General features: G+C 44.5%; 1 protein-coding gene across 2 annotated transcripts in view; it reads left to right on the top strand.

Moving 5' to 3' along the window:
• The window catches only part of fads2 (fatty acid desaturase 2), a 50,007-nt gene extending 42,499 nt beyond the window's left edge, over positions 1-7,508 (top strand). For both annotated transcript variants that reach the window (XM_033039058.1, XM_033039057.1), the window contains 4 exons: positions 1,618-1,714; positions 4,854-4,933; positions 5,701-5,826; positions 7,163-7,508. In XM_033039058.1, coding sequence (XP_032894949.1) covers positions 1,618-1,714; positions 4,854-4,933; positions 5,701-5,826; positions 7,163-7,214 — 355 coding nt within the window. In that variant the 3' untranslated portion in view covers positions 7,215-7,508. The remainder of the gene's footprint in view (positions 1-1,617; positions 1,715-4,853; positions 4,934-5,700; positions 5,827-7,162) is intronic.
• The last annotated feature ends 5,943 nt before the right edge of the window (positions 7,509-13,451 follow it).

Raw genomic sequence — 13,451 nt, 5'->3', positions numbered from 1 at the left:
TCGCCAGCTCCGCCATTAGGCCTCAGCGCAGACGGAGGCAGAGAAGGGGAATACGACAAAAAAGTCGCATTCCCCCGCAGGGAGAGACAGCAAGCCCCGTTTCAACCCCCCCCCCCAAACACAAACTAAAAACCAAAACTAGACTAACCAAAATGAAATAAACAACACAAAAAACACAAAACAAACAGGACTGCCGGTGAGCTGCTGCAGCCAGAGCCACGCCGCCACGCCGCCATTATACCTGAATTGCACTTTAATTTTTCCTAACTGTTGGGATCGGGTGTTGCAGCTCGAGGCATAGCAAGCTTCTGGCAAAGAAACCATTAATTATGTACAACACATTGATGAGGTTGCATTTGGAGCATTGTGTTCAATTTTGGTCACCATGCTATAGGAAAGATGTTGTCAAGCTGGAAAGAGTGCAAAGAAGATTTATGAAGATGTTGCCTGAGCTATAGGGCGAGGTTGGATAGGCTAGGATATTATTCCTTGGAGCACAGGGGGATGAGGGGTGATCTTATGGAGGTGTTAAGATTATGGGGGGGACACTATAGGTAGGGTGAAAGCATAGTCTTTTACCCAGAGTAGGGGAATCAAGAACCATAGGACATATGTTTAAGGCAAGAGGGGAAAGATTTAATAAGAATCCGAGGGACAACTTTTTCACACAAAGGATGTTGGGTATATGAAACATGTTGCCAGAGGAGGTAGTTGAGGCAGGTACTATAACTCAGACAGGTGCATGAAACAGGAAAGGCTCAGAGGGATATGTTCCAAATACTGGGGCTGTGAGGCTGGTGCAGATGGGGCAACTTGCTCGGCATGGATAAGTTGGGCCGAAGGTCCTGTTTCCATGCTGTATGACTCCATGACTATAATGTCAGCTGTGCCGTGGTTAGAACTTGAAGTGGAGTAAACAGATTTAATTAAGAAATATTTTATAGCTTTCCAGGTATTTTGTCAGCTTGCCAATAGGAACTTGACTTTACAGCTATCAGTTAATGAAGTCTAAGTTTTACCAACTTTCAATGTCAACTTTACTAAACAATAACAGCCATTTGGAAATCTACCTGTTGCCATGAAACTATACTCAGGTGATCAGCTCAGTAAATGAGAATAAATCAAATGAAATGAAATTGAATAAAAAAATGTTAACTGGTTGCACTTCATAATATTCATGGAAGGGCACCCAAATAAATGTCCCAAACAGAGACAGGCCCTTCAGCCCAACGTGTCCATGCTGACCATGATGCCTCATCTACACTAGTCCCACCTGCCCACATTTGGCCCATATCCCTCTAAACCTTTCCTATCCATGTACCTGTCAAAACGGCCTTTAAATGTTGTTATAGTCAAGATTCAAGAGTGTTTTATTGTCATGTGTCCCAAAACAGAACAATGAAATTCCTACCTGCATCAGTTCAACAGATATGTATGCGTAAACACCATAATAAACAACAACAAAAGTTTTGTGTAGGAAAGAACTGCAGATGCTGCTTTACACCGATGTAGATCAGAGTTTATTTAGAGGTTGTGTGTTTCATAGCCTGATAGTTATACGGTAAGTATAGTGTTGATAAGAGTTAACACCTAACTACTGCATAATTCTCTCTGCAGGTTTATCGAGAGCCATTGGTTTGTGTGGGTGACCCAGATGAGCCATATTCCAATGGAAATTGATAATGAAAAGCACAAGGACTGGCTCAGTATGCAGGTAGTTTCCATTTAATGAACAGATTTGGAACTTTCTTTGGGCCTTTTATACAAGTTTCCACTTCAAGAAACATGCTTTCGTGGTGTTAGAAATTGTTATTCTTAATAAAATGGCCACTTCACTAAATTATAGTCATTACACAAGAGCTGCATCAAAACTATTGCCCCTCAGTTTTACAGAGTGCCACATCAAATTGGCCATTTGGTTTCTTGACAGTGATTGGTAATAACAAGGAACTATCTTTGGTGTAAACCAGCATCTGCAGAGACAAAATGCTGGAGTAACTCAGTGGGCCAGGCAGCACCTCTGGAGGACATGGATAGGTGACGTTGCATGAAAGGACCCTTCTTCAGACCATCTTGATTGACTGTTGCCATGATTTGGTGCATCAGTGGAGGCTCGGTAACAAGATCTGGTCGCCATTCATTTATTTGATCTCTTTGCTTGTTTTGTTGGATGACGCCTGGACAGACAATGAGGAGTGGGGAATTTGAGAGGATAGATCAGTCCTGACTGTGACAATAAATGATCTTATCATTGTCAAGTCTTGAAATGGGGAATTGTTACTTGTAGGAGACGCTGACAGGTGGTCCAGTATCTGTGGAACACCAAGTGCTTTTGTTATCAAGAGAGGAAACAGAGAGAGTTCAGAAAGATAAAAAGAACATAAATCAATCAGAACTCCATGAAAAGTTTTGTGTCTTATGGTTTCATTATCACCTTGAGATGCTCGATACATGATCTCTCATTAATCTGTGGAGTAAGATCTTCAATTATTAATGCACACTGTTCATGACTGGAGAAGCAAATGACATTACGTCACTATCTATTTCAACTTCAAATTTCAATGACTTTGTTGCTCAGAATGTTAAGAATACTGAAGGCAATTTATTAAAATACTAATAAACATAATTAGAATATTTATAGTAAATTAAAGTCTCATGATAATACAGGAAAGCGCAGGCATAATGACGTCGATCTTAGAAAGTTGGTGATTATATGGAGTGTGAATATTGTATGGAGTTAGGGATGGTAAATTTAAAGAGTGTTGTCTTAAGACTTTAGAGATGCAGCATGGAAACAGGCCCTTCAGCCCACCGAATCCATGCCGATCAGCAATCACCCCGTATTGTAGCTCTATCCTACACACTAGGGACAACTGACAATTTACAGAAGCCAATTAACCTACAAATCTGTATGTCTTTGGAATGTGGGAGGAAACTTTGGAGCACCCAGAGAAAACCCACAAGGTCACAGGGAGAACGTAAACCTTCGTACAGACAGCACCCGTAGTCAGGATCGAACCCGGATCTCTGGTGCTGTAAGAGAGCAACACTACTGCTGCGCCACCGAGTTGCGCTATTTCAAAGTAAAACATAGAATGCTAAATTGAAGAAACTAGATTCATATAATCAATAAAACAAATATGTAAAACCATCAAGGATCAGTCATGCTACTAATTTGTAAAAGGCTTTAAAACCGCAGGGCTAATCATTCAGATTTCTATCGATGCAAAATTCTTTCCATTCTTCCAGAATGGAAGGAAGGTTCTGACCCAAAATGTCTCCTTTTCTTTCTCCTGCAAAGATGCTGCTGAGTTACTCTTGCATTTTGTGTCGACCTTTAGTATAAACCAGCATCTGCAGTTCCTTCCTACATATTGGCTTTGATATATCTTTCCATATTGGCTTTGATATATCTCTTTTTCAAACAGATCTTTGGATAAGTGGTCCAGACTAACTGTAGGAGGTAGTCGCCTCTGCATCACATTCCCTGCAGTACAATATAAACCAAACTCCCTTCCATTGACTATTTACACCTCAAGTTGCCTCGGCAAAGACAGCAGCATAATCAAGGATGAGTCACACCCTGGCCACTCCCTCTTCTCCCCTCTCCCATCAGGCAAAAGATATAGAAGTGTGAAAACGCACACCTCCAGATTCAGGGACAGTTTATTCCCAGCTGTTATCAGGCAATTGAACCATCCTAGGACCAACTAGAGAGCAGTCCTAAGCTACTATCTTCATTGGAGACACCAGGGCTATCTTTGATCCGACTTTATCTTGCAGTAAACAATATTCACGTTATTCCCGCTATCCTGTATCTGTACACTGTGGATGGCTCAATTGTAATCATGTATTGTCTTTCGGCTGACTGGTTAGCACGCAACAAAAACTTTCCACTGTACCTTGGTACACGTGACAATAAACTAAACTCAACTAAGCTAAACCAAATTCTTTCTTAAGAACTGCTAATGTAATGCACATCACTTCAACATTAATATTTGCTAAGTTAAGGTGTGTTACATGGGAGTGATAGTAATCCATTAGGCATCTCAATTAGCCAATGACCAATCCCCCTGTATTGCTCCTGTAGTCTTTGGCACCTTTACCCAACATAAATCCACCAGACTCTGCTGACATTTTGAGTGGACCAAATTTCAATAGCTTTATAGAGGACAGTCTTTGTCTTTCCACCACTTTGAAATGTAGAAATACTTTCTGATATCAAACCAAAAGATGATTTAAAAAAAAATCTGGATTCTTACAACAGCACAGCACAGGAACAGGCTCTCCGGTCCGCAATGCTTGTGCCAAACATGATTCCAAGATAGACTAGTCTCATCTGCCTGCCCATGATCCATATCCCTCCATATCTATGTGCCTCTCTAAAAGCTTCTTAAATGCCACTATCTTCGCTCTGTATTTTTTTCCTTTACCATTCCACCAAATTCAGTCATTTTCAATCCTGCTATTAAATTGCTACATTTTTTAGGAATTCAGTGAAATACAAGCTGAGCCAATGCCACATGTCCCAATGATGCTGCCCTGCTGAACATTGTGAGCTCCTTTCCCTCATTACTTCAGGAAGTCATGATGCAGCTTTATAGGAATTTGGTTAGGCCGTATTTGGAATATTGCATGCATTTCTAGTTGTCCCCATTACAGGAAGGATGTAGAGGCTTTGGAAAGAAGGTTTACCTGAATATTGCCTGGAATATGGGGTATTAGCTACAGGGAGAGGTTGGACAGACATGGAATGGTCAGAGGGTGGTGAATGTCTGGAATGCACTTCCAGGGTTGGTGATGAAGGCAAATACAATACTGGCTTCTGATTTATAATTCTGTTGCTTTTCCAGTTGGACTCCACGTGTAACATTGAACAATCCATCTTCAATGACTGGTTCAGTGGTCATCTCAACTTTCAGATTGAGCACCAGTAAGTACTTTCCGATACAATAGAACTTTATTTATCCCCAGAGGGAAATTAATCTGTCAACAGTCATAAAACACAAGCTACATGAAACATGAAATTAAAGTGAGTGGAATGAATTGGGGATGTACAAAGATTTTTTTGGGGGGGGGGGGGGGGGGGGGGGGGGGAGACGACAGTCCACCCCACGACAGATGGGGGAGGAGTTGTACAGTTTGATAGCCACAGGAAAGAAGGATCTCCTGTGGCGTTCTGTACTGCATCTTGGTGGAACCAGTTTGTTGCTAAAGGTGCTCCTCAGATTGACCAGTGTGTCATGGTGGGGTGAGCTGTATTGTCCAAGATGCTCTGCAGTTTGAGGAGCTTCCTCCCCTCCATGACCACCTCCCATGAATCAAACTCTGCCCCCAGGACAGAGCCAGCCTTCCTGATCAGTTTGTTAATCCTGATAAGTTTGTTCGATTGTGGGCTCCTGTAGGGGTGAAACGGTGGCACAGCGGTGGTGTTGCTGCCTTACAGTGCCAGGGTCCCGGGTTCAATTCTGACCACGAGTGCTGTCTGTCTGGAGTTTGTACATTCTCCCCGTGACATGTGTGAATTCCCTCCGGTTTCCTCCAACATTCCAAAGATGTACAGGTTTGTAGGTTAATTGGCTTTGGTGAGCTTCTGGGCCTGTTTCTGTGCTGTATCTCTAAACTAAACTACTCCTCTGACATCAGACTTTGCAAAATGACACTTAACTTTTCTTTCTTTGGAACATTTTTCTTTTGCAGCCTTTTCCCCACGATGCCTCGTCACAACTACTACAAGATCGCACCTTTAGTGAAGTCGCTGTGTGACAAGCATGGCCTGAGCTACCAGGTGAAACCATTGTCGCAGGGCTTTAAGGATATCGTAGGGTAAGCAATGATACCAGAGGATGTCCTCTTTCCACACACCGTTTACTATCTTAATTCTCTGCCGGAGAAACTTAAAATTGAACCTATTTTTAGACTTTAGAGATACAGCGCGGAAAAAAGGCTCTTCGACCCACCGAGTCTACACTGACCAGCGATCCATGTACACCATCCTACACATTAGGGCCAATTTACGATTTTTACCAAAGTCAATTATACTACGACCTGTGCATCTTTGGAGTGAGTGAGGAAACCGGAGCACCCAGAGAAAAGCCACAGTCACAGGGAGAACATACAAGTTCCGTACAGACCGCGCATGTAGTCAGGATCGAACCCGTGTCTCTGGCGCTGTAAGGTTGCCACTCTACCCCACAGGGCTGTGCCACTGTGCCACCATCTTCCCCTTCAAAGTTGCCAAAAGGATAACTTTAATATATATGCAAGGCTTTAGTTCCTGTATTTCTTGTACTTATTAAGTTAAAACTTTGCTAATTTTAAACCTTGAAATCATGTATATTGATGTTCAGTTTAGAGATACAGCATGGAAACAGGCGCTTTGCCCCACCGAGTCCACACCAACCATCGATCACCTGTTCACAAAGAAGGGTCCTGACCCAAAAATCACCCATCTACTGTATGTTCTCCAGAGATGCTGCCTGACCCGCTGAGTTACTCCAGCATTTTGTGTCCTTTCTTTGTATCACCCGTTAACATTAGTTCTGACCTTGGGTGTGGAGTTTGCATGTTCTCCCCATGACTACATGGGTATCCTGCGGGTGCTCCAGCTTCCTCCCACATCCCAAAGACCTGCGGGTTTGTAGGTTAATTGGCCTCTGAAATTATTCCAGGTGTGTAGGGAGTGGATGAGAAAGTGGGATAACATATAACTCACGATCAATGGTCAGGGGGCTGAAGGGCCTGTTTCCACGCTGTATCAGCGGGCGGCACAGTGGCTAAGCGTTAGAGTTGCTGCCTTACGGCGCCAGAGACCCCGGTTCAATCCTGATCACAGGCCTGTATGTTCTCCCTGTGACCGTGTGGGTTTTCTCTGGGTGCTCTGGTTTCCTCCCACACTCCAACGACATACAGGCTTGTAAGTTAATTGGCTTTGTTATAATTGGAAATTGTTCCCAATGTGTAGGATAGTGCTAGTGTATGGGGTGATCACTGGCCGGCACGGACTCTGTGGGCCGAAGGGCCTTTTTCCACACTGTGTCTCAAGTCTTTCAATCTTTAACTATTTCTGGTGCGAATTATTTGTTTAGACTTTTAATTAAGCTTATCTCGTATGTTGTAGATCGAGGCTCATCATCTAACATATGACTTTTCACACCCATAGGGCCCTGAAGAAGTCTGGCGACTTGTGGTTAGATGCTTACCTCCACAAATGAGGCTGCTCCAGCAATCCTCGCTTCCCTCTCTCCTCACTGCTCTCTGAGTTCCAGCACTGCTTTGGAATTCCAGTTTCTTTCGGAGTCTGTGTGCATCTCAAGTGATTTCCGCAGTATTAACAGGATGCTGCCACTGGCTCTCTGCAAGACCTGACCGCAGATCCCATCATCAACTGAAGGCTGGTGAAGAGCAACTTTGAATCAAATTGTTCCACACCCCTATCCCATCCCCATTCCAGCCTTGGCAGGCAACCAACCTCAATGGAGCAGAGTCCGTTTTAATTAGGCAAGAGACAAATGGCTTGATTTTATTTCAATTTATTTGTGTTCAGAGGCACAGCCCTTAGAGCTGTGACACCAATGTTGTGTTCTGCTAAGCTGTGCTAAGGGGAGCTACAATAATAGCTGGATGGACAATTACCTCTGGGTGAAATACATGTCTTAACAAGGTGTGCTGTGGCCACTGCCACTTACTGTAGGGGTTGTTAAGGAGGAAGAGCTGTGAGAGTATTTTAAGCAACCATTTCACTTGCCCCCAATCCATGGGTGGCACTTAAGAATGAGGTAGATAGACTTATGGACAATGGAAGAGTCAAGAATTCTAGGGAACAGGCAATAAAACGGAGCTGAGGCAAGGCTGAAGAAGCCGTGATCTCAGTGCATGGCGGAGCAAACTACGGAGCTGTGAGGCTCACTTCTGCTCCTATTTTAATTAATAGATACAGAATGGAAACAGGCCCTTTGGCCCACCCAGTCCATGACGGCCATCGATCACACGTTCACACCAATTGACCTGCACTTCCAACACATGAGGGGCAGTTTACAGAGGTCAATTTACCTACAAACCCGCACGCAAGCCTTTATGTTCTTCACCCTGGATGGGATCATTTACTTAAATAACACTTCTGAGTAAAATGGAGTTGAAATAGCACAGATCCCTGAGACAGGAGGATTTGGAAACCTGTTTCCTTCTGAATCACTAACCTGTAGAGAGTGGTAGGAGAACCGGTTAGTCATGGAATCACACAGCATGGAAACAGGCCCTCAAGCCCAACATGTCCACGCTGACCAAGGTGGCCCATCTAAGCTAGTCCCATTTAGCCCTTATCCCCCCCTAACATTTTCCTATCTGTACACGTCATTATAACTGCAGTTACGCCTGGGTCGATGGCACCCCACCCGTGGGTGTCACAGAACCCCACAGACGAGACACACCCCACATTTCCACCAAGGTGAGATCTAGAAACAACTCACCAGTGGGGACTGCAGCCCAGAGAGTCAGAATGGTGGCGCAGCGGTAGAGTTGCTGCCTTACAGCACCAGAGGCCTGGGTTCGATCCTGAATACGAGTGCTGTCTGTACAGAGTCTAAATGTTCTCCCCGTGACCTGTGTGGGTTTTTCCCGGGTGCTCCGGTTTCCTCCTACACGTACAGGTTTGTAGGTTAATTGGCTTCGGTAAAATTGTAAATTGTCCGCAGTGTGTAGAATAGTGTTTGGCATGGACTGTTTGGCATGGACTCGGTGGGCAAAGGGCCTGCTTCTGCACTGTATCTCTAAAGTCTACACCAGGCAGGTTTTTACATGCTGCCAGCGTTGCATCTCAGTTGGCAAGTGTCCTTTGGTGGGTAAGGCCGCCAAGCAAATAATGAGACCTTGCTTTGATCATGCCTCAACGAGCTTGGATTAATTAAGTCTATAAAATATGTGTGCCTTAGCGAGACACCATAGGTGTGGCCCATGGACTTGTACCCTACCTGGTTTTAAATTTGGAGTAAAGAAATGATAACCATGGATTGTCAGGGAAACCCATCTGGCCCCTGACGGAAATCCACCATCCTTACAGTCTGGAAGGAATTGCAGCTCCAGTCAGTGTTTCGTTTCTTCACTGTCGATGAGTGAGCACTGAATACAATACAAGTGAAGACACAAAGTGCTGGAGTAACTCAGCGGGTCAGGCAGCATCTCTGGAGAACACAGAGGGTGATTTTTCAGGTCGGAAAAAGGTTCCTGGCCCGAAACATCACCTAGCCACGTTCTCCAGAGATGCTGCCTGACCCGCTGAGTTTCTCCAGCACTGTCATTTTTATTAAATAAACCAGCATCTGCAATTCCTTGCTGCAGATGAACTTCACTCACCCAGTCAGCCTATTCCTGATTCTAGATCTATCAACATCTACCGATCTTTAACAAGCTTCTTGGTTCATGATGAACAATAAATATTTTCCTTTCCAGCGACCTCCATGTGCTTTGAACTAATCAATAAACTGTCCGAACAATTGGAGGCGGGGGAATAACTTGCTGCACCCTTGTTCCCATCCATCCCCCACCACTATTGCTCACCTCACACCCTCCCCACACGTACTTGAACAAAGTGCCAGAAGCAGAGAACTAACAAAATCACGACACACACATTTGGTGATTCTGAACATGAATAAAATCAAGCCCAGAGAATCTGGTTTACAAAGAAAACACTCTTTAAAAAAAAAAAAAAAAAAGACCTGAGGAATGACTGGTTCTGCAGTGGTTTACGGGTGATTTGCAAAAATTGTTTCTGTGTCGTTTTGGAACAGATCGTTGACCTGAGATATCACTCCAAGCCGCCATTGATCCTGTTCTTGCCAAGCACTGTTTCTGCTTCTTGGAACCATGATCGCCAGGTCGCCTTGCCTTTGTACGGCACGTACCCCTCATCCTGGTCAGGTATCTGCTGAAACAAAGGTTCCTTCACCCACATCTCTGTTCACAATCTCTACAGACCAGGAGACTATGACAATGTTGTTTTTAATAAACTGACTAATTCTGCTTTTTTTTGGCATTACTACATCAAATAATCGTTGCCTCACTTTAAACCTACTCTGGTGAACATTATTTGTAAATTGTGGATTCTTAATCAAATGTACCCATCTGCAGCAGCAGATCACTCCACCAGCTGCGTATTACTGAATGCAATTCCTGTTGTTCATTAGTTTCCATAACATTTTGATTTAAAATTTCAATATTAACATTTAGTTTAGTTTGGAGATACAGAGTGGAAACGGGCCCCACGGCCCACCGTGACCACGCCGATCAGCGATCACCCATACACTAGTTTTATCCTGCACACTAGGGACAATTTACAGAAGCCAGTTAACCTACAAACTCACACGTCTTTGAAGCGTGGGAGGAAACCAGAGCACCTGGAGGAAACCCATGGGAGAACGTGCAAATTCCATATAGACAGCACCCGTAGCCAAGATTGAACCTGGGTCTCTGGTGCAGTAAGGCAGCAACTCTACCGCTGTGCCACTCTTGTGCTTTATGAATGTAAAGCGTGGATGCTTTTGATAGGTGTCGTATAGGCAGACATCAAAACCTGTCCTCGATTGTGTTCATCTATTACCTGCCATGCTTTGTCCTGCCTCTTTCTCCCAGCTTTCTTCCTCCCTCCCACCCCCACAATCACTGAAGAGGCATCCCAAGCCAAAACTTAACTTATCCATGTTCCCCAAGAGATGCTGCCTGACCCGTGGAGTTACTCCAGCATCTTGTGTCCTATTTGTGTAAACCTGAATCTGCAGTTTCTATGGTTCTACAGTACTGTTGGACGCAGCATCCCACAGCAGAAGAGAAAACAACCAGAACCCAAAGCAGCCATTAACTCAAAATAACTAATTAAACAGTATGAGAGCAAGCGGAGTTGCAAATTCTATATTGGCAAAGGACTATTTGGAGTATTAAGTCAGCCTGTTATTGGAAGGATGCCGTTAAGGTGGAAAGAATGCAGAGAAGATTTACGAGGATGTTGCCAGGATCGGAGGACCTGAGCTATAGGGAGAGGTTGGGTGGGCTGGGGCTTTATTACTTGAAGCAGGGGAGGCCGAGGGTGATCCTATAGAGGTGCACAAAATCAAGAGGGGAATAGATAGGGTTAATGTACAGAGCCTTTTACCCAGGGTAGGAGAATCAAGAGCAAGAGGACATAGGTTTAAGGTGAGAGGGGAAACATTTAATAAGAGCCTGAGGGTCAGCTTTTACAGAGGTTGAGTGAGTATATGGAATGAGCTGCCAGTGGAGGTAGTTAAGGCCGGTACCATAACAACATTTAAAAGACATATGGAGGTACATGGATAGGGAAAGTTTAGAGGGATATGGGCCAAATGTAGGCAGGTGGGACTAGCATAGATGGGGCATGCTAGTTGGCATAGGTAAGTTGGGCTGAAGGGCCTGTTTCCATGCTGTATGACTCTATGTTGGGAGTGTAACAGTAACGCCCCCTTGTGGATCGAGTAGTGCTTTCACCAAGGGTTGATTTGTCCACATTAAGAAACAAGCTTTGGAAACACAGAAGACTGCAAATGCTGGAATCTTGAGCAAAAAACAGTGCTGGGGGAACTCAGCAGGTCATGCAACATCTGTGGAGGGAATGAATGATACACAAAACCACACATACTGGAATCGTGAGCAAAAAACAGTGCTGGAGGAACTCTGTCTGAAGAAGGATCGCTCCACAGATACAGATCAGTCTGAAGAAGGGTTTCGGCCCGAAACGTCGCCTATTTCCTTCGCTCCATAGATGCTGCTGCACCCGCTGAGTTTCTCCAGCAATTTTGTGTACCTGCTATCTGAATCTGCTGAGTTTCTCCAGGATTTTTACCGAATTAATCACTGAACTAATGCCAGAAGAGTCAGACAGCACAAAAACAGGCCCTTTTGCCCAATGTCCATGCTAACAAAGATGCCCCATCAACACAAGTCCCACTTGCCCACGTTTGTCCTATATCCCTCTAAACATTTCCTATCCAAGTACATGTCCAAATTTTTAGTTTTAGAGATACAGAGTGCATGGAAAGACTCTTCGGCCCATTGTGTCCACGCCGACCAACAATCACCTGTACACTAGTTCTTTGTGTGAAAAAGCTGCCCATCTGGCTCCTTTTAAATATTTCCCTTGTCAAACCTATGTCTTCTGATTCCCCTACTCTGGGTAAAAGACTTTGCGCATTTACTCTATCGATTCCTTTCATGATTTTATATACCTAAGATCATCCCTCAGCCTCCTGTGCTCCACTGTGTAGTGGGAGTGGCACTCAATGGACCCGTCAGCCACTGTAGGCTTGTTTCTATGCTGAGCATCCAATATAGTGTGCTACAGACAGTACTGAGCAATCCCATCTCGGATTCATTCACTGACATGACCAATGCTGAATCTTCAACATTGCAAACCTCGGATTGTCAAAGACAATTAGAAATGTAACGATACCCGACGTCCATCTTCATTTTTTTTATTGAAGCCAATTAACCTGCAAACCTGTACATCTTTGGAATGTGGGAGGAAATCAGAGCGCTGGGAGAAATCCCAGTCACAGGAAGAACATACAAACTCCGTACAGACAGCACCTGCAGCCAGGATGGATTCCAGGTCTCTGGTGCTGTAAGGCAACAACTCTATCACTGTGCCACTGTGCTGCACTGACATGACAAACTCTCTCGGTGATCCATTCTCGGAATGCAGGTTTTTGACCAGACCTAATGGATGAATCTGTATCTCCCTCTCCCCTGATTCAGCCCGAAGAAGGGTCTTGACCTGAAACTGAAAGGTCACCCTTTCCTTCTATCCAGAGATGCTGTCTGTCCCACTGAGTTACTCCAGCATTTCGGTTTCAATCAGCATCGGCAGTCGCTTCCTACAACTAATGGATGGAGGGTCCAGAACCTTCCAGCAGTGATGCAGATGGGGTGCATCCCACAATTAATGCGTAGGTAGCCCCCGGCCCTCTGATTAAGACCTGCTTCAGAGCTGTCAAGCTAAATACACGTGGAGAGATACAGCACAGAAACAAGCCCTTCAGCTCACCGAGTCCACACCAGCCAGCGATCACCCCATACACCAGCACTATCCTACACACTAGGGACAATTTTACAACATACTGAAGTCAATTAACCAATAAACCTGTACGTCTTTGGAATGTAGGAGCAAGCCAGAGCACCCGGAGAAAATCCACACGGCCACAATGAGAATGTAATCGCAGTACAGACAGCACCCTTAGTTGGGATCAAACCCAGGTTTCTGGTGCTGAACATAGAATGGAACAGCACAAGAAAAGGTCCTTCAGCCCACAATGTCTGTGCTGAACATGATGTCAAGGCCAACTCTCATCTGCCCGCATATAATCCATATCCCACCATTCCCTGCATATCTATGTGTCTATCCAAAAGTATTTTCCAGGCCACAATCATAGCTGCCACGACGACAACTA

This window comes from Amblyraja radiata, chromosome 20 (genome assembly GCF_010909765.2).
Source record: "Amblyraja radiata isolate CabotCenter1 chromosome 20, sAmbRad1.1.pri, whole genome shotgun sequence".
Lineage (NCBI taxonomy): Eukaryota > Metazoa > Chordata > Chondrichthyes > Rajiformes > Rajidae > Amblyraja > Amblyraja radiata.
The sequence above is the reverse complement of the archived record's forward strand: the minus strand, read 5'-3'. Positions and strand labels throughout refer to the sequence as shown.